At 40.2% G+C, this 21,082-nt stretch overlaps 1 protein-coding gene across 1 annotated transcript in view; it reads right to left on the bottom strand.

Moving 5' to 3' along the window:
• Positions 1 to 17,616, bottom strand: part of arid1ab (AT rich interactive domain 1Ab (SWI-like)) — a 65,365-nt gene extending 47,749 nt beyond the window's left edge. The window contains exon 1 of the mRNA XM_042507038.1: positions 16,331 to 17,616. Coding sequence (XP_042362972.1) covers positions 16,331 to 17,230 — 900 coding nt within the window. The 5' untranslated portion in view covers positions 17,231 to 17,616. The remainder of the gene's footprint in view (positions 1 to 16,330) is intronic.
• Positions 17,617 to 21,082: the final 3,466 nt, after the last annotated feature.

Raw genomic sequence — 21,082 nt, 5'->3', positions numbered from 1 at the left:
TGAGAGGTGAGATTTCTGAGCTACTTCATCACATAACTGCTGTTATGCACATTCACAGCGGGAGCTGCCCAGTATGACCGGTCTTATAGCGCTCCCACGGCAGAAGTGAGGGGTTAAGTAGTTTTCTCCAAGCCAAGCGACGGTGTTTCTCAGCCACTTTCACTGATTTTCCCAGCTGTACCAAGAGTCATGCTGACAACACTTCTCAGGACTAGAAACTTTTAACTGAATGCAGAGGTAGGTACACTCAGAGATAACAGGCACCAGGGCTGGGTATCAACACAGTGTCGGGGTGCATCTAAATACTGTAAAAGCAAGACATAATAATCGTTTGTCCATCCAACAGTCCAAAAAACCCCAAAACATTCCGCTTTAGGACAACACTTTAGGACATAAAACCTATTAAATTCTCACAAAAGCATTAAAACCATCTAGACCAGTGGTTCCCAACTGATGGGTCGCATTCAAAGAGTAGGTCGTCTTGGGAACGCGTCAAGTTTGTAAAGAAAAACACACTTAATTTTTTAAGTACGGTGAATTTCTGGCCAAGAGCTTTTATTTTGAAGTGATTTTTCTGTTTATTCTGGCATTATGTTTTATTTGTTTGTGTTCTAAACCAACCTGTTGTTTACATTTTATGAAATAAATTTAAATATCATTTATAATGTGTGGACCTTGACCTAAAGAATAAGGAGAAACCTAAACACTGGGACTGGACCAGGTGGGAACCACTTATCTAGACTACTTAATAAAATGAGTTGTCAAGGAAACTATCCATGTGCAAGTATAGGGTTTTCCCACACATCAATCTATTTGTGGTGGCCTGCCACGATTAAAACATCAGCCGCCACAAATAGATCTTTCATTTTTGAAGCTTGTCCCCTCATTAGGAATGCTGTTGAAACATAACAATTCGGTTTTGCACTGCAAGTGTTGGACCGCAGAGTGTACTCAGGGAAAGATGGAGCAGTAAAATGTCAGGTGCATTGATAGAGAAACTTAACCATTCACTCTACTGGGTCTAAAAGTTTGCATTCACACGCAGCAGCAGCTCCTCTCATCCATCAGTCTGATCTGATCAGCTCTGAACGGATCGAAAGATTATGTCACAAACTTGCTGAGGAAAAAAAGAACTCAAGGAGAGTTCCACCTGTGTTTTATTCATGAATCTGCAGAAACCTCTGAATTTGGAGAGGGAACACAGATAAGCAAAGGTACGCACACATTTAAAAGAAAAGCTCCGAACCTGAGATTAAGTAAGAAGCTCTAGGAAAAAAACAACCAAAATTGCTACGTTCTCATTTAAGCAATTAGTCTGCCTTCCCACTGCATCAACCCGAGACACTGAGCTGTCCGCTGCGTGACTCTGGATGAAAGCAGGGAGGACCTGGCTTGCGCCTGCTTGCTGCTATCATCCACACCGAGCAGAGGCAGCAGCACCCTACTCGCCCAGATGTTCACCCAGCTGTTCCAAAGAATCTAAAAGATGTTCAGGGAGGAGAGGGAGATGGGAACTTGCATGACAAAATCGACTTTCACATCTCTGAGAGATGAGGGAAAACATCCAAGGCTATTTGAGGTGAGTGAGAACAACAGAAACAACAACAAAAAAAAAAAAAAACACAAGACGAAAAATAAAAAAAACCTCTGCATCTGTGAGATATAAGGGTGGGAAACACTGCTGTTCAGATGGCCCCTTGCATTTTTCACCCTTTCCCCAAAACCAAGCAGAGGTAGGTGACACATATGAGAGATCTGCACGGTTAAGTTAAGTTAATGGCAACACAGTTTAACAAAAGAAAATCATGACTCAACGTCCACTTCATAGCTTTTTTCAGAACTTTGAAATGCATCTTTATCAACTATTGCCATGAGAACTTAGCAATTCCATGTCTTAAAGAAGACTGTGAAATAGGGCTGCACAATTAATTGAAATATTATCAAATCGCATCAGCTGCAGTATTTTGATAAGGTAAAATGTGTCACAACATACCATCATAAATGAAGCCATGTGGTGCTACAGAGACGACGTGCCCTGAAGATTATATTCCAAAAATGAAGAAAAAGATTTAAGTACAAACTGTAGAAAAACTTTACATCATCAACATTTCTATTTTTTTTTCCAGAGATGAAAATGAAATTAAATGCAAAAATTGTGATTTATATCTTATATCAATATCTGTCAAAAATAATTGTATTATCATTTCTTGTAAATACTGTGCAGCCTTACTGTAAAATATGGTTTAAAGTTCCACAAAAAGCTAATAAGTGGATCTTGAGCTAAGTTTTTTGTCAAAAATGAACTTTCAGTTGGACTCATACCAGGAGCCAAAAGTCAGAATATCTCCCCCGCTTTGATTTAACCCATTCTCTCTTTATGGAAGTCGGATGCTATGTTGCTGTGCTACCCCTCAGTGACTCAGTGATGATTTATGAATTCAACGGTGAAGTTATTCATTTTGCAAAGTGCAAAAGAAAATCAAATTATCTACAGGATGCAAAAAAACTTGATAGCATGCTTTACTACTCATGAATTCAGCACGGTAAAAGACAAAAAAAACAGCCTTGAACACACCTGCTATATTCATTTCTAATGGTCAAAGGGGCCTTTGCAAGATGAAAAAAAAAAAAAAAGCCATATGCATTTTAGCTAAATGTCACTAAACATCAGAGCGACATTTTTTTCTTGAGGAGAAGCTTAGCTGATTAATTCCAGTTTGACAGCAGTGATTAGTACATGGGAGTGAATGCTTGGTGTTGAATAAAAACATAGCTGCAAGGTGTTAACTGGTTCCCAGCACTGTACTGACAGGCCCAGTGTGCTCTGTGAAAAAAAAAAATCCCCCGTTGGGGAGATCAGAGTAGCTTGCTGAGACTGTCCAGTTATTGCCTGATAAAAAAAAAGAGAGAGGACTGCCTGCTGCTGCCTGGCCTGTCACTGTGATGTTCAGGTTGGAGGTACAAGAGAGTGAACATCCGCCCTGACTGCCGCCTGTCAACCTGTCAGGCCAAACTTATATTTCCAGGTGACAGTGCTGATTCCCAGGAGTGAGACGGGGCCTTTGTGTACTGGGAGCTCAGAGGGGTTGAGTGCAGCGGGGCAGGTGGTAATGGTGCACGTAGTGGAGAGAAACGGTCGAAGGCGACCCAGATGTTCATTGCTAAACAGCAAAATGATACTAAACTCTGAATGATGTATGCTGCACCTGCAGACACAGCAGAAACTGGAAAGTCTTGTCTTTTGCACATGGTTAAGGAGGTGATAAATGCTCAAAATCTAGCAAAAAATAAATTTCTGAGGCTGGGAAACCATTTGTACCAAACACTTTTTGGGCAATGAGCAAAATGTTTCCATAGTGCAGAGTAATATAAACTGTCAACAACTGAAAGCTGGCATCAAATATTTGTGAGAATCATATTTACTTATTCTTGGATGATACAGTTCCAGATTTGTATCAAAATTACAGAAGTTCAGGATAATTTGGAAGTATTGTTATCACAATACTGAAATTTCTAGCACTTTCTAACACCTTAAAAATGAATATTGATACCATGAGCAAAATTTAAAAAAAAAAAAAAAAAGGCATACAAGTTAAGTTTTCATTTTAAGATAAATACAACAAGACTAACGTGACAACAACAAAACTTCTTCTCCTGGTTAGTAGCAGAGAACAGCAGAATGACGGTAGGAAACAATAAAAGAGAGCTGTAAGTGCAGCTGGCACCAATGTATCCATACTTTAGAAAATCTGAACTGAAACGCTTTCAATCGATATCTATTAATAAATTAATATTTTTGACGACAGCACTTATAGGGAAAAGTTCTTGATCAGTTGTATCGAAACATTATTTTAAGTTTAAAGGGGAGCACCACATTAATTAAGAATTCCAAGACGTTAATCCTAACTGAGGAAAGTCCAATCAATATTTGTGAACATGAGCTACTCTCTCTCAACGCTAGAAATCTGAGAAGTGAGTCGCAAACTTGTGATGTCATCGAGTATAAAGTCTGGGAGCCTTTTTTAAAAAAAAACAAAAACAAATGAGCTTTATTATATTGTAGTGTTCTCAGTACTGAAACAGAAAATGTACCCATATACCATAGGTGCTCTCAGTTTCATCCGCAACATCTTTTACTATTCTCTGTCTATGCAGCAGCTCTTTTACTAAATGACATCACAAATTTGAGTTTTAGATATCTAGTTTCCAGATTAGGGAGAGTTGGGTATGTGTACCTACATTTTTGGACAGTCTTAAACCACAGGAATAACGTGCAAATTTAGAAAATTAAAGTAGCTCCCCTTTAAGTACTTTGATAGTGTTATTAGAAATATTACAATATTTTGTAGAAAAGCAATAATACATTGAAAAGGTATTGTTTTTGTATTGGCATCAAAACTTTGTATTTCAACTGATACTCCAGCTTATGATTGACCAGTCTCTGTTCAAATTCCTCTTCACATACAAATCACTTCTTCAAATATCAAGCATTTTGAAATGGAATGAAATATATCCAGTTACAGCTTAATGCTTACCAGCTCTTTGTTAAAATGCATTACCTTTGCAAAGAGTGTTTACAGTTATGGTCTACTAACATCCCATAATAAACAGCAGTGTGGCTTATTTAAGGCCACAATGTGAGTACAGTGCAAGAATGGCCATGGTGCTCAGGTTACACAAGCACTTCAACCGGGAGCGCTCTGGGGGAAAGAGCAAAAAGCTGCTCTCCGCTCCTGCTCGGAGATAAGCCAGTCGGTGTGTTAGTGGGCCGAGACTCCTCCGTCAGCATTGGAGGCAAGACAGTGATCGGTTACATCACGTTGCCGAGGCTAGGCTCACGCCGCCGAGAAGGATGCTTATTCAGGCTGACCATTGGCACCCTGGACGACCCATTACGATAAGTGTGTCACTCACTACTATGCCAAAAATACCCTGGCTACTGAATGAGGCGAAGCCACTTAAGGACCTGGCTGGGTCACTGCCTGCCTCATGGTTAGAGTCACAACTCTGACACTGACGTCAGACACACTGCACACACTCACGCCCGGCCGCAGCAAAACACGCCTGGTCATAATGTGAATCACAGACTGGTAATTTCAACTGAATATTGCGTCTGCTGTCCACTTTGAATTTCCACTAAAGCGTGGAGGAAAACGGCTCCTGGAGGACTGTTTTTAGCATGTTCCGGGTCTTGCTTAAAAACAAACGAGCCACAGAATGAACTGGACTGGAGAGACCGTTTGAATGTTTAATTTGCGCTCCCTCGGGCGCTGCCATGCAAATCTTCAGGTCGGAGGACCATGCCAGCAACAGTTTTTTTCTGCAGCCGTGCTACCACACTTTCATCACAACAAAGTTAGCATCAGCGAGGCAGCAGATACAGTTCAAATGTGTCTTTGGTGCGTAAATCACAGTCACCTGCATCACGAGCCACAAACAATGACACTAAACAGCCTTTTTGCTGTCGCTTTTGTCTGTGCAACTTTATCCCTGCTGACCACTGGCTGCTCTTTTTTTTTTTTTTAACCATGCGCCTACCAAATCAAAAACAAAACAATGGCTCCGTATCAAACAGGCTGCTAACTGGATGCCTGGCACACTGCTATACAAAAAGAGGTGGCATTTGTAAAGTTGTGTAAACACTGGCCTAATTCTATGAAAATGTACATTGACAATTTAGGCCAGTTAAAATAAGAACAGTGGCACCATGTATACTTTTTAAAGTGCTGAAAAGTTCATTTTGGACTGTATTTTTCCAAAAAATGAGTCAGAATGCTGTCTCTTCTTACAGTTTTATGTTGTACAACAACATGCGAACACATTGTTAGGGCTCCAACAAACGGCAATAGACCAAAACCTAAAAGTGATTTTATTTGGAGCTGCAATTAATATTTTTTTTCTGATGATCATGTCGTCTATATTCTTGATTGACTACTTAATCGTTTGGTCAATAACCTGTTAGAAACAGTGAAAGATGTCAATCACAGGGAGCCCAAATTGAAAATGTATTAACAATGATTTCTTTTTTTAAAAAAATATTTTCACTTACAAAATAATAATTATCAAAATGGTTACAGATTAATTTTCTCTTGACTGAACAAACTAAGGCTGCAGCTGATTATTTTCACTACACAACAGAACTGTAAAAAAAAGCTGCCAAATACTTCTTTCATCAATAAATTAATCAATTAATGGACTATTGTTTTCAGCTCTCGTATCAAAACAGTCAGTGCAACAAATTTTAACATTTCAGAAGCTGGAATGAGTTAAATTTTTGAATTTTCGGAATAAAAAACAACTTAACAATAAATACTGTTATGAATTAATTTACTTTTATCAACAAATCCATTAATTTACTAACCATTTCATCACTAGTTGCTGATTTTATATTCTTGTTGTGTAAAGATCTAGCGAATGAGTCTTGCAGTAAACTCAAGATTTGGGTATTGATCTACCGTTGCTTTGCTAAGTTGACGTCAGTCTGCACAGGCTTTTACCAGCTCCTGCTTGCACTAAATACACTCCACAGCATGGGTTTTATTAACCATTCACATGCTTTGTCAGATATTCAGAGCATATCGAAGACTCAGACGTTGCCTGCACACGGCTCTCAACGTGGAGGTGGCTAAGCCGACGGCTAGCAGCTAACGGTGCAGCAACACAAACAGTGTTAACAATGGCAACAGTGCTAAAAGAATTGAAGATGTTTACATGGAGGGGAACCGAAGAGTGGGTTTTCTGTGTTTGCGATGACATATACAGTATCCCTGGTAACTGCCGTATGAGCGCAGTGAAAGAGGCGGTGATGAGACGGCCTATGAGACACACTCACAGAGACTCCCATGCATGCCGTACCAGCGACCACAACAAGAGAAGCTTGAATTACAACACACACAGAGGTAGCTCACAGCGCCATTACTCCAATTTTTTTTTAACATAGCATATAGTGGTGGATAGTGAATGTTCCATAAAGCCCCCTAAAAAGGGCATAAACAATGCATGTGGAAGTTGCTAAAAGTATCATACTCAAAACCACATGCCTTAAACAACAGCTTTAGACCCAAAGCTGCACATGTGAACATCCCAAGTCAGACAAACATTCAGACTCAGATTCAGACAACTTTATTTGTCCAAAGGGCACCTGGGAGGTTTTGCTGTCCTGTCATTCTGTTTTGGCATGATGCTGTGTTCATGTGATAAATGCAGCATCCCACAACGAGGGTATTTCGGCTGTTTGAGTATTCTCCAACTAACAAACACTGACAGTATATGTGATTTATAACAGCTACCGTCAGTTGTAAGACTGTTCTTAGGCCTTAAAGTGCATAAAAAATATCCTTTTTAGAGTGCCAATGACTTTTTTTTTGTACTGAAAGAGATATTGAGTATTGGCTTTTTATACTTGTGACAACGTTTGAAGCTCTTGTATGGTGACAGCACTGGTGTATGTCACATTAGGAGAAGCAGAAGGCAAGGCTCGGACTAGTCATGATTGAGGTCCACAAAAGACATAAAGAGAGAAAAGCAACTGTTCCTCGCGTGCTTCCCCTTTTCCAATTTATATATGAGCCATTGGCTTTTTTTTCCTGCGGAGAGCAAAGGTGAGAGCTGTATGAGCGCTGGGAGGAAGCATCATTCTCTACCTTCTGGTATCAACAACTGCGCCAATTTAAAGGTTAACCACTTTATTCCATAAAAACACACACACCATACGTCATGTAAATGAAGTCTGTAGTCTCACACAGGCACGGAGAAGGATATTACTATGCTAATCTGGGGCATTTTAGAAGGTAAATGTCAAAAGAAATGAATTACCTTTACATTCTGGCGTGCCCTGATGCAATAGCCGAAGTTTGACATTTGTCCGTTGAGGAACTTGTTTTTCTCAATGTGTTTTCAATGTGCAACACTGGGCAAAGCATTATTCTGATTCAGGATTTTTCACTGTCGGAGGATGAAAAATTAACTTTTGGATTATTTTAAAACCAAACATTTCAAAAAGTGTCCCCCCAAATATTGGCAAGATAAAGTAACTTGATATAGTTTGTGAAAGTCAATACTAGCAGAGACGTAGTATGTTTGTTTTTTTTCTGCTGATGTGCTCTGTATCAAAAATTCATAGGCATAATTAGGGGGTGTTGTGGATGATGCTGCCGAGGAAAATACAACACTTGACTCAAGAAAAAGGCAGAGTTGGAAAATGCAACACTGTCTCTGGCTGTCAGCGGGATGAAAAAGGCCGATGTTACCATAGAAAGACGGATGGCTGGTGACACGTGGAGTAAGAGCAGGTCAGAGCGGCTCCTGAGGCAGCGGCGCACACACACACCAACACACACACATACACACATATATACACACTCGCAACGACCACCGAGTAACTGCCGCACTTTATACACAAATACACACAGCTGTCAGGGGCAGACGAAGATCATTCACAAAACACCCAACCCCCCTCCCCTGGGTATCACTGACACCGTTTCTCCCTGATACACACACACACCCCATCCAGTCTCACACACACACACAGAGTTGCCGGGAGGCAGCATGCTGTCCATGTGGCCTGTGGAGAATCATTACTCAGCAGTGCAGACTAAAGAGCCGAGAGTGAACTTCCTTTTTGAATGCTCGGGCTTCCTCTTCTCCACGGCACCAACCCCCACAAAACAGAGGCGCAACAGTAGCTGGAAGTGGTTCTGTGCGTTTTCTTGGAAATGTGTGTCATGTTTACTGAATGAGGACAGATTACAAAGTCTAGAGCCGACTGTCAAAGAAAAATATATCGCTTTCTAGTGATTGAGTGCAGGTTGATCCTAGGTAACACTTATCCATCTTAAAATAATACTTAAAAAAAGAAATATCAATGACTCATTTTGAATACTAAAAGTGCAAGTTAGAAGTGCAAATATCTTTTTTTTAATGATTGACTGGCTCGAATCAAAAACCAATTTATCTTTAATTCTATTGAATGAGTGAAAAGCGTAAAAACGGTGCAGTTTTATAATTTCTAGGAAGCAAAAATGACTTCAAATCACTTGATTTTATCTGGGAAAAAAAGAGTCTAAATCTCAGCAGGTATGCAACTTACAATTATGTCAGACGGAGGAAAAGCAGAAAATACTCACATATGAGAAGCTGGAGGGGGCAACTGTTTGTCATTTTTTCTTATTAACTGACCTACATAAAAATAATATCTTCAACTAGAACAGCAAATACCGATTATTTTATTCATATTTTACTCTACTGATTTTGTCAATCATTTGGTCTAGGGCTCTGCTATATGGAAACAAAAAAACAAAATTCGTCAACTATCATATTTTGGACGGAATATCACAATTCTGATATTGTGACAATATGTATGGTGAACTATTGGTGCTTACACAAAATATTCACACAATGAGAGTTTTAATAAAAAATAATCACTAATGTGCATATAATGACTACATGGGTAAAGGCAAATAATAAAACAGCTAGAACAGCCTGATTAAGTTCAGAAAATGTCATCATGCAACTGTAAAGCAGCCTTGAAAACCAGAAAAAGACAATACTTGCCAAATGAATACCATATTAAAAATCTAAGACAACATCTCATCTCATATCCTGATATTGATGTAATGTCAATATATTGCCCAGCCCTGTTTTGGTCCACACAGTGTCAGCAAATATTGGGGAAAAGAGTCTACTACAATAAGGGTTACAACTAATGATTATTTTTATTATAGATCAAGAAGTCAAAGAATATTTTCTCAATTAATCTATAAAAAGTTGTTTTTTTAATGTAAAAGAAAAAAAAGCTCATCATAATTTCTCTGAGACAAATGTCATGTCTTCAAATGTCTACATTTTTTCCCAACCAACGATCAAAAAACAAAAGATAATTAGTTTACACTGATATAAACACAGAGAAACTGCACATCCTCACATTTGGGTAAGGAGGAAACTATTTGGCATTTTTGGGTTAACGATCAAACAACAATTAATTAACAATTTACCTTCTGTCAAAAAATGTGCAGATTAATATTCTGCAGAACTGACTGATCAGCTAATCATTGCAGTGCTCATTACGAGCGCAGACACAAAAGTGACACCATAAATGTCACTTGTTGAAATAACTGAGTTCAGCTCCAGTCACAGCCATTCTCCATTTTAAACTCATAGATAGAAAAAAACATTATTTATGTACAGTTCACAGTACAAAAACTGTGGCTGAATGTGTACTTTTGTCTTCATAATTAAGGCTGTGACAATGACTTTTTAAAAAAATGCTCATTACAAGTTCCCTTTAGAAAAAGTGATTGTGAAAAAGTGGGATGTAAGCATGTTCCGACATTTATAGACTTGATGATTTATCAATTAATTGTGAAAATAATCGGCAGATTACTCGATAATGAAAACAATCATTAGTTGCAGGCAGCCCTAGTTGGCAATTAATCAACTTTATGTCTTTGTAATCACTACAAATCTCATCAGAATACAAAATTTAATGACTTTTTTAATCCCATTTTAGCATGGAGGCTTCCAGTACACTTTAAAATTCCTACTATGATCTCAAATAAGATTTTGCAGTATATTCTCAAACAAATGGCACACTTAGCACAGCTCTGGTGGGCTAAATAAGAGCATAGCGGCCTGTTTAATGCTTTAATTAGTTTAACTTTTGAATAACAATGCCAAGACAGGCAAAATGTTTGCACTGGGAAACATTAAACGTATTCCATCTTCATTACTTGGGAGTTTTTGACATTGTGAAGCTGTCATGAAACTGTTTATTTGTGCGCTACTTTCCAATTTGCAGTGGGGCTTCCCTTGCACATCAGCAGCAGAGCTGTGCGTCTATTAGCAGCAGGCAATTTAACACCCTTGGTTTGGTGTTTTTTCATTATGTTTTCAACTGTGGGACCTTCCGAAAGGAATATTTCCAAAGTGTCTTGGATTATGATTTAATTCAAACTCAATTTGGGAAGTCAGCCTTTTTTCTGAGCTGAGGGGGCATCCCTGATGGCTCACTCCTGTGTGTTAGGCGAAGGGAAACACCTGGCGTTATACCATCCAAAAAAACCCGCCACAATCCACTTTAGAGTATTTGTTTGTGTGCGAGGCATAATAATAACCCATAATATTAGCCCTCACCCACCACTCAATTAACACATTAATTCATCTTTAGCAAGTGGCCCAAGGCAGGTGAATGGCTCCATAAAAGTCATCCATCGAATCATTACTGGCGATGTATCCGCCAATTAAAAAGGCCAATCGTGCCGCTGTTGATGAATGGAGAGTTGAAGCATTTAATAAACTCTGCTAAAATACAGCCAACAGCACTTATCGTGGACAGCTCTTCTGCACAGTCTGTGAAAAACTCTCCAATCGCTGCAGTCAAACATCAAACACATAACAAGTTGTCTGACTGAGCATAATGTGTGTGTAGTGGCGGCCTCATGTGACATCTCCATGCTGCGATTTGACAACAGTTTGGAGACTACTCACTTTATATTTCTGTCTGTTCGCCCTGTGTGAGGGGTCCTATCCTCTGCATACCACATCTGGGATTCCATTCATTAAGGTAATGTGTTCTCTGCACCTGCACCGCTGACACCAAGACAAAAAAACTCCAGCAAAAACTCTGGTTTTAAGTGAGTCTAATTCTTGCCAATTCAGTGACACTAATGAGATTTTGATACAGCCCCTTTGCCCACTGCAGAAATACAGTTTCTGCTACCTTTAAGCGTGCTTAACAACCTAAAATGTTCAATTTACTTCCCAGCAGACACTTTCCTTCCACTTGCACAATAAGAAGGAGCCTGGGCTTCTTCAGCAAAGAACTGCTATGAAAGCGTCCCAGTCCAAATAAAAAAAAAACCTGCATGGATGGCAATCTGGTAATGAAAAAGTGTTAAAAGTGTTAGGATAGAGTGGGTATTTTTGCCTAATGCTCTGGTGTGCATGATTTAGGGGAGGATATTTTGGCACCTGAAACTAAGAACTGTTGTGTTTTTGTTACCTTAAAATTAGGGGTCGACGAGTTATCGGCATGGCTGATTTTTGGGGCCAATATTTGGCATTTTGTAGATTATCTGAATCGGCATTTTATTTTAATGATCGCCAATAAAATTAATTAATTAAAAAGTGCAAAGAAAGTGTCAGCGTGTGAAGAGCTTTTACTTTGTAAAACCTCAGGGAAAATTTATTTATTCATTATTATATTTAAATTTTCACATGACTTTTTTTTTTTAAAAAGTAGCTGAGAACTTGCTGCAGATGATGTTGAATGTTTCAGTTTTGATTAAACATTTGCTAAAGACATTTAACCAAAGCTTTGTGTTGGAGTTTATTATATTCCAAATTCTAACTTTTGAAAGAAAGGTTTTGATTTTTACTGTAAATGCGTATCGGTTCTATATATCAGTTATCGGTCTCATTGACTAATAATCGGAATCGGCCCTGAAACAACAGTATCAGACGATCCCTACTTAAAATATATCTACATACGGAGCGGGTCCTTTTCCATGTGGTCCACCATGTTGTTCTACAGAAGCTCAGAACAGACAAACCAAACACAAACTCTACATAGCGACATTCACATTTTCTCCTCAGCTAACAAACTTCTCCTGCATGTTCAGCACGCAGGAGAAGTTTCAGTTGGTTGCAATCTGCAACCTCACCTCTACATGCCCCTAAATCCTACACACTGGACCTTTAAAATAAACGAGAGGAAATCTTTTTACGGATATGAGCACAAACAAAGCTTATAATCATAACACTGTTCATCTAAATGTGTGCAGTGTTGCTACTAACATAATCTGTCACCTACAGCCAACATTATACCAATAAATTCAAGAAAACTGGCGGCAGAGTTCTCTGAGACGTTTCAACGTTACAGCAAAGATAAGACTCAAACTCCAAACTCATACCTCTAATTTGACACCTGGAATACAAAGAAAAATATTTTGTCCACAAAATAACCAGAAATAAAGATTAAAACTACACATAGTTATTCACTAAATATGCAACACCAACACAGGGCTCCTACAACTTAAGGCAGATTCGATTTAAGACCTTTTCAGACGCTTTTAATGCCACTCAGACTTAAACAAAATTGAAGGAAAATATAATACGAATTTACAATCAATTAGGGGACTTAAGGTTGAGGACAATTTTGCCAAAATGTTAATAGTAACAAAAAAAACATTGGCCAGGTTGAAAAGTTAAATAATCTTGGCTACTTCAAATGCTAAAATTTTAAAACTTTCTAGTGAGGAACACAAACCAGCAAACATATTATATTACCACAAAAGATTCCATTTGATTCGCCTTGAAAAAAGCTAGTTCATATGTCATTTGATCAGATGTGTAAATGTTTAAATATAATATTTTAAAAATATAGTTATAATCTATTATTTTGAGGTATTACAAAGCAACGTCAGAAATGAGCAATTCATAATAACCCACTTTCCATGTCTTAGCATTTTTGTGACTTTTAAAAGATCTAATTAAGACATTTTAATAGCAATTACAGACTTGTTTTCATGTTAGTGAATCAAATGACAAGGCAATATAGTTATCTCAGAAGTCTCACTGAAACATGCTTGAAAACATGATCTCAAATAAGTGCAGCATGATTCATATTTCCTTCTTCTTTTTTTTTTTAAAGTCCACTCTACAGCATAAAAAAACAAGTGTAATGATCTATAAAAATATGCCTGTCTCTACGGCCAAGAGAGACCTTCCACACTGACTAAGATGCTGTCAATTTACTCTGTTTACCACAATTTAAAGCTGGCCTTGGGCATGGATACTCCTCTGCACACAGGAAGTGACAAACTGAAACGAAAAAAGGGAAATCCAAACTTTCCCCGAAAAAAAAGCAGTGAGCAGCACTACAGAGACACTCATCAGCATGACATGTCTTAACCCTTTCGGCACAGAATCACAGATGATCCCCGTCTGTGAATGTGACCGTGCCGTCTACAAAATATCTGAACATTTGGGTTAGAACAATCTGAACCGAACCTTTTGCTGTCGTTTAGAGAGCGCCATCAATGTGCAAAGTCGTACTGTGCAGCTCTGCGTGTCCACAGTCGACCTTGTTGCGAGGCACCAAAAGTGGCAATCGACATGTGTGAATAGCTTGCACCTTAAAGTTAAAAGCAACATGTGGTGGTATCGCTTCACGAGATGAGCAGCGTGTCCTTGACGACCACTCTTTTGCCACTCTTTTACAGCACGTCTACTTTCTTGTGGGAATAAACCAACACACACACACACACACACACACACACACACACACACACACAGCCTAACCTGTGTAAAGATAGTTCTATCAAAGTTTCACAGAAGACAGCAGGAACATTTGAGCAGTGTTCACATTTGAATATGCAAAGAAATACAAAATGTTGTAATTAAGAAAATTAAATAAATGTGGCTGTTTGGGGCTGAAGTGAAATGAAAAGCACATTTCCTCACCAAAAGGGATCGCCTGACCCTTTTTTAGCGATGCTGTATGTACACAACAGAGTCATCCTTATGCATCTAAATAATAAAAAGTCATTTGCGGTAAAGGTCGCAGCGCACACGCCACAAATGTCTCCCATGACAATTAATCGTAGAGTAAAAACACTGCACATGTGGCTGTTATCACTGGAGAGAGAGAGATGTAGGTGAGCACTGTTGACATGGTTACACTCCCTGCATGTGGAAGCAAATTAGGCTATTGTAACCTGCCCGGAAAAAAAAAGAAAAAGCTGTGACACTCTGCTGACACCTTGGTTGCTTGTAAACACAACTGCAGCCGGTCCAACCCTCTCACGTGGCCGCAAGACTGCTGGAAAGCACAACTCCTGATCTGGAAACAGTGGAAGACACACTTGTACAACGGGGCTACATGACCACACCTACTCTATGTGCTGTACCAGAGTCAGCCAACTTCAACAAGCTGTGCACACAGTGTACCCAACTGCGAAAAAAAGAAAAGGGGAAAACTTGGGGTGCATGTCTGAGGTCAGCAGCTGAAAAAAAAATGACAGTGGGGATGCGATAACTGAGCTGATCAAGTAAATAAAAACAATGGTGGATGTGCATGAGTACAGTCATCATGCAAATTACTGCAGTGGGAGGAACTGTGTTCTCAAAATGCTTTAAATAGATACAAGGAGTAAGTTAATATTCTGAAATTAATATTGTGGTTTCTGATCAATGTTTGTGTTGATACAGGAGATCATTTAGATTAATTTATATATGCAAAAAAATAAGAATTTAAGACTACAAAAATGCATGCATTAGTGATAAAAAAAATGAACATAAATGCAAAAATAAGATAGGGACTATGTTGTCTTGACACGGTGGAGGAACACATAACTGGGCAGAGGGGGCTGTTTTTCTGCAGCCTTCCATTAGATGCAATTATAAATGGCCGAGAGCAGAGGGATGGGGGAGCCAATCAGATCTCGGCTCGCATGTCAACCTAAGACCAACTGTCTCCTGGCTCTGACAGCAGGATTTTACCTCCATAATTCAAATCCCAAAGCAAAGGCAATCTGCACTTTGCCAACTCTAACCAGCGGGGCCGTGTTTACAAGGCGGCACATGGAGCAAAGAGACGCAGGGAGGTGGGGGGAGAAAAAAGCGAGCGGAGTCGAACCGAGCCACAAATGAATGAAAACCCTCCTCCGTCAAGATGAATCAATCGCGGTCACAATCACACTTTGATCCGAGTAAACACTTTGCAATTGTCGCCATGCACTGGACTGTGAGACACATCACCTCTTCGCCTGGCTTCTTTTTTTTCCTCCTCTCCTCCACAGAGGGGTCTTTTCTTAATGATTATGCAAATGTTATTTAACGGCTGGTATTTGCATCTTGTTTATTGCCTTGACAGCCATTGACGCAAACTTTGATAGCACTGGTGGGCGCATAAAAGAAGCGATTTGAGAGCAGATTCTCGCAGAAATAACACTGGCTCTTATGTCTACAATGAGGCTGAGGAGCACTGCGAAGAAATATCGCCTTATCTCTCTCTCTACACACACACACACACACTTTCTCCTGACAAACTCTTGCTCTACTTAGTCAAACTCTTGCCCTGTACCCAGCAGGGACACACACCAACACCAACAACTCTGGAAGTAGTTTCTAGCACAATATGTGGCTTCTTTCTCAGTCTAAAACACTATTGCAGGGGGTGGTATTGGGAGAAAGAGAGAGGCAGCCATTTTAGAGCTCTTGCTACATAGACAATGGCTGGTCCAATGCAATGTGCAACTCTGTGGTGCTTTTTGTGAGCTTCTGGGTGACTTTAAGTGAGTCAAAGTGGTACAGTGCAGTGAGTGAAGTTTACCTGATTTCTGTTGGGTTGTCCAGTGTTTCCCGGGCTCATGGGAGGCGGATGGTGGGTCCTTTGTTGCCAACCCGGATGGACTCCACCATACTGACTGCTGCCCATATCTCCTGGCCCCTTGCTGGCCCCTTCCTGATTGTTATAGTCTCCTTGGGGGTAATTCGGGTAGCTCCTGGCAGAGCTGGGGGATGTCAAAAGCTGATTTAAAGTTGGCGTAGACGTAGGTTGTTGGTTTCCCATGTTATACCTCTGATTATTGTAAGAGGCAGCCATGGCTGTGGTTCCTCCTGCTGGCTGTTGCTTGCCTGGCTGCCCCCCAGCCGCCGGAGGCTGGTTGTTACGCGGGGAATTCATGGCCCCGTACCCTTGGCCCTGGTAAGAAGTCCTGTTCTGGAAGGGGCTGTAGTTGTTATAATGGTTTGGGTAGCCGTGTTCGTGTGAATTAGGGGGGTAAGGGTCCATCATGCCCGGCCCCGATGCAGCTGCCATGCCAGGGCTTTGTTGTCCGCCATGTTGATGAAAAGGGGCCCGGCTGTAGTGCTGGTTGTAACCGTAAGGAGGTGGAGGAAAGGGGCCCGGGTGGTGGTGTCCCATTCCGGGATGGTTATTCCCTTCGGGTCCGCCTGAATCATTCTGGTTACTGCTATTATTATTATTTACCCGGGGCAAATTCCCGTTGCCGTTCTTCATGTCAGGATCCCCTCCTCCCCCAGCATTTCCAGCATCGGTCCCGTCCTGCAGCTCCTTCTGGCCGGGTGATCCGCCGTCAGGTCCCGGTTCCTTATTTTCATGCTGTTTCTCTCCCGGTACCGACTCCTCCTGTGGGTCCCGATCCGGCTTTTTGAGTTCGGATGGCGGGCTAGTGTTGAGAGTGGCGACGCTGGCAACCTGAGCGGCCATGATATCCCTCTCTCTCTCTCTCCCCCACTCTTTCTCTACCTCTCTCTCAGCACGGCGACTCACTCACAATCAAACTCCGAAGAACCATTGAATATAAATACAATTATGTTTGTAACAACGTACCCGTTGTCCCGGTTCATTCCCCCCTTTGCCCTCCGCCCGGACCGGTATCCGGTAATCCACCGCGACTCCGTTTAAAGTTAAAACAGAGAGGGGAAAGTTTGTGTAAGAAAAAATATATAAATACAGAGCCAGGGAAATGAATTTCGCCGACACAAGTGAGTGTGTGTGTGTTGGAGGGGGGGCTTCTGTTACAGAACGAGAGCGCGAGCTAGAAATCAACCAAACCAGCACGAGGCTCCGCGAGACACAGCCATCTTACCGACCTGTCGCGAGAAAATGAAAACCCGGAGCGGAGTAGGCGCTCAAAAGTGGATCCGGACCGACCTGTCTAATAACAACATTGTTTATACCCGAGAAGAGCCATTATTGTGGGTCTAATGCGCTTTAAACTGAGCTCGTGCATAAAAATGTCGACGTGTTCGAAAAGCTCTGTTTGTTAGCATAAAGTACTGGTCATTCAGAGGCTAATTAAGTGTTGCATGGTGAAAAGCTTAAGCTAATGAAAACACACAGCAATGAGCTGTCTGATAAAGTAAGTGAGTGTGATTTAACCTCGAAGATATTTTACATTTTAACAAAAGGTATTTTAATAAAGAACCCCGATAATGAGTCTTAAAACCCAAAAATCTGTCAGCATTTCAGCATCTCCGGTTCCCTCGTTTGAAAGTCAATACGTTTTTTGAATGCACTTTTTGATTGAATGCTTCAAATAAGTTAACACAAGTTATGGAGACTTTTATGTTTTGTTGTATGACATAAAAGGCATCAGTAAATACCCCACTGGCAAACTTTAAAGCTTTTATTTATCTTTAAAAAAATAGAAAGAAAGTTGCCTTAAAGTGGCAAAATGAGACTACAGAGCGCTATCACGCCGTACATGTCTTTACAGTCTCATAGCGGTGGTGACGTGATCGAGGTTTAGTTTGTTTTAGCCTAGCCATAGCTTTTAACATCTGACGATTGCATTTAGGCTTCAAAAATCCTGAAATGTGTTCATCTGTGAAGATAACCTCACTGAAAAAAAACTTGTAAATATCATAAACCTTTGCAAACAACAAACTAGCTTATTTTCTGCAGTTATCCAGCATCCAGTGGAAAAATCCCATAGGCTTTTTAACAAGGGAACCAGAGCGACGTTAGCTTCCTGGTTGGCCCACAGAAAAATGTGATCCCTGGGGTACTCTATTGAGGGACACAGTTGTACTGCTAGCTTGCATGTTGCTGCATCTTATTGATGCTATTTGCTTTGGTATAAACTAAAAATGTTCCATGGCTAAATAGCTATGTCAGTCCTAGGATGTAAACAGAATGTCAGGGAGTCTGACATATTTAGTTCAAATATGTTTTAAATAGCTTCGTGCCACAGACTTTGTGTCTACGGCTTAATGCTATTAAACAATTAAAATGTTCTTTTACCCTACTACTCAGCCATAACTATGCAACCATTCTGATTACAAACATTGCCTCATGCATGAGATGTGTATTCATCTGTGTTACGTTCATTTGTGCACTTTATCTTATTAGCTTATTAAAGGAGTGCAACAAAATAGGCTACAATGTCATCTTCTGGTGGAGTGAGCTAATGGGTGGATGTGACAGCTTCCATGTGTCCACAACTGCAAATGAGAGGACAGCAGGGGAAAAGTAGAGGAAAGCATGAAATCACAACCTGTGCATGTCTGTGCAGTGTGTGTGTGTGTGTGTATGTGTGTGAGAGAGAGAGGATAGAAAAGGAAGAAGGATGGGGGATGGACTGAGCCAGTCACAGAGCAGGAAGTGAAGATACAAAAAGAGAAACAGTGTTGGTGGAAAAGTGACAGTGTATTAGGCCGCTGAAATGCAACGCATCATGTGCTATCTGTTAAAAGTCAAATCCCACGCCAACACACACGAGATGAGATTTGGAGAAAAGCACAAAGTCGCCCCTATACAATTAATAGAAATAGACACCCTATGTCTCTCCACCACTCTCTCTCTCCCCACCCCCTTTCTTCGTGCTCTCTGCCTGCCTGCCTCGCGCTCTCCTAGCAGCAGCAGCCTTCGTGCTGCCTTCGCGTGCAATCGGGATTTTTGCAAGCACGCCCTGAGTCAGAAACGACTGACTCATACAGTGTAAAATAGAAAGAATAAATGTGGAAGGAAAGTATGAAATGTGCCACAACAGCCTACCTTAAACACCAGTGTGATGTTTTGCAGTTGCAGTGAGTGAAAGCTCTATGATATACATCAAAATACATACTTTTTATCAGAAACAATAATGTAGGAGCACCACAAAGAGTAATGTAGGACAAAACAGTAACCTTTAATAATTCAATTAGGTATATAGCAGCAAATAATGATGCAATGATTGAGAGTATAAAGAATGTAGATTACAATATATGCATTTAGTATTGGGGCTTTTTTTAAGTGCCATGACCACAATTGACATGTCATGTTTGTTTTTTTTTAGCTTTATTATTATTATGTGTTGTTATTACTGTAAACTATTTTGTAACATTTTTTAAATGTGTTATTGCATACGTAAGAATAGTAAAAAAATATATGGTGATGAAAATTTGCAAAAAAATATCACATTTCTTCTGTGTTAACACATCAATAACATGTGCATCCAGTTCTTCACAAATGGAAAAAAATATGAAAATACTGTTTATATTTACTCATATGAATGATATAGTGTGCTTTTTCTCTGCATGGCATGAAAAAACATTTTTATAGGCATATCAGCTTTCTTATTCCCTTATTTTCTAGGACATTTTATTATATATATTAATGCTTTTAATTTCTTAAAGTAGCTATGAGACACAGAAAGAAAATAAGCAATAAGCCGAGCGGAATAATTCCTATTTAACATGAGCATAAAGTGTACTATTTCCTACTAGAAAGCACCAGCATGCTGCGACATTGTGCGTTTCCGAGCCTCGAGTGAAGCACATGAAAGCAGCATCACCGCTTGCAAAAGCAGCAGAACTTTGCTATGTGAATGTGGGGGATGGGAAGCAGCAGCTCTCTGCTCTGCTCAGCCCTTTCTCTCTACAATGCGGGGCTTTCTGCTCTCATTGCTCACTCTGTCCGCGGAAAAAGAGATCCTCTTTTACTTTAAGTTTTACTTAGAAGCCAACAAAAATGATCCACATGTATTTTGAGACTGCAAAGACAGCCTTTGTATGTTTAATAAAGGAGAGTATGCAGGGTGGAGGGGGTCAGCTCAGCTGCTGTCTGCTTATATAGGCTAAGGGAGGAGTGTGTGTGTGTGTGTGTGTGTGTGTGTGTGTGTGTGTGTGTTAGCAGAAAGCGCAGAGACTAGGCTGTAAGGGAGGAGGGGGTGGGGAGCATCTTTTTTTTTCTTTTTAGCATAAACTTACTGTTTATTATCAAGGGGTGCAGTCTCTCTTCTTCCCTCTTTCATATTTTCTGTAAAAAACAGCACTACAATCTGCTTTCTATGCTCTTGTTTTTCCCGGTCTTATTTTAGACATGGCTTCAAAAAAAAGTGCAGTATTTTCAGCACTTACCTTGAAAAATATTTATCTGTTGTTCAGCCGTCTGCGCGGCTCTGTGCAGCTGCAAAGTGACTTGAAAGAGCCAAGATCATATGGGATGTTAAATCTCTGTGGGAGAGCAACAACATGATGCTAAAGACCTCCTGTGCAGCTAAGAGTGTCATGCATTTATTTATGTGACTCTTGTTTTACAAGGATATGGTGTTCTCTAAAACATCATCTTGCATGT

This window comes from Plectropomus leopardus, chromosome 18, assembly GCF_008729295.1.
Source record: "Plectropomus leopardus isolate mb chromosome 18, YSFRI_Pleo_2.0, whole genome shotgun sequence".
Lineage (NCBI taxonomy): Eukaryota > Metazoa > Chordata > Actinopteri > Perciformes > Serranidae > Plectropomus > Plectropomus leopardus.
This window is presented reverse-complemented; position numbering and strand designations above follow the sequence as displayed.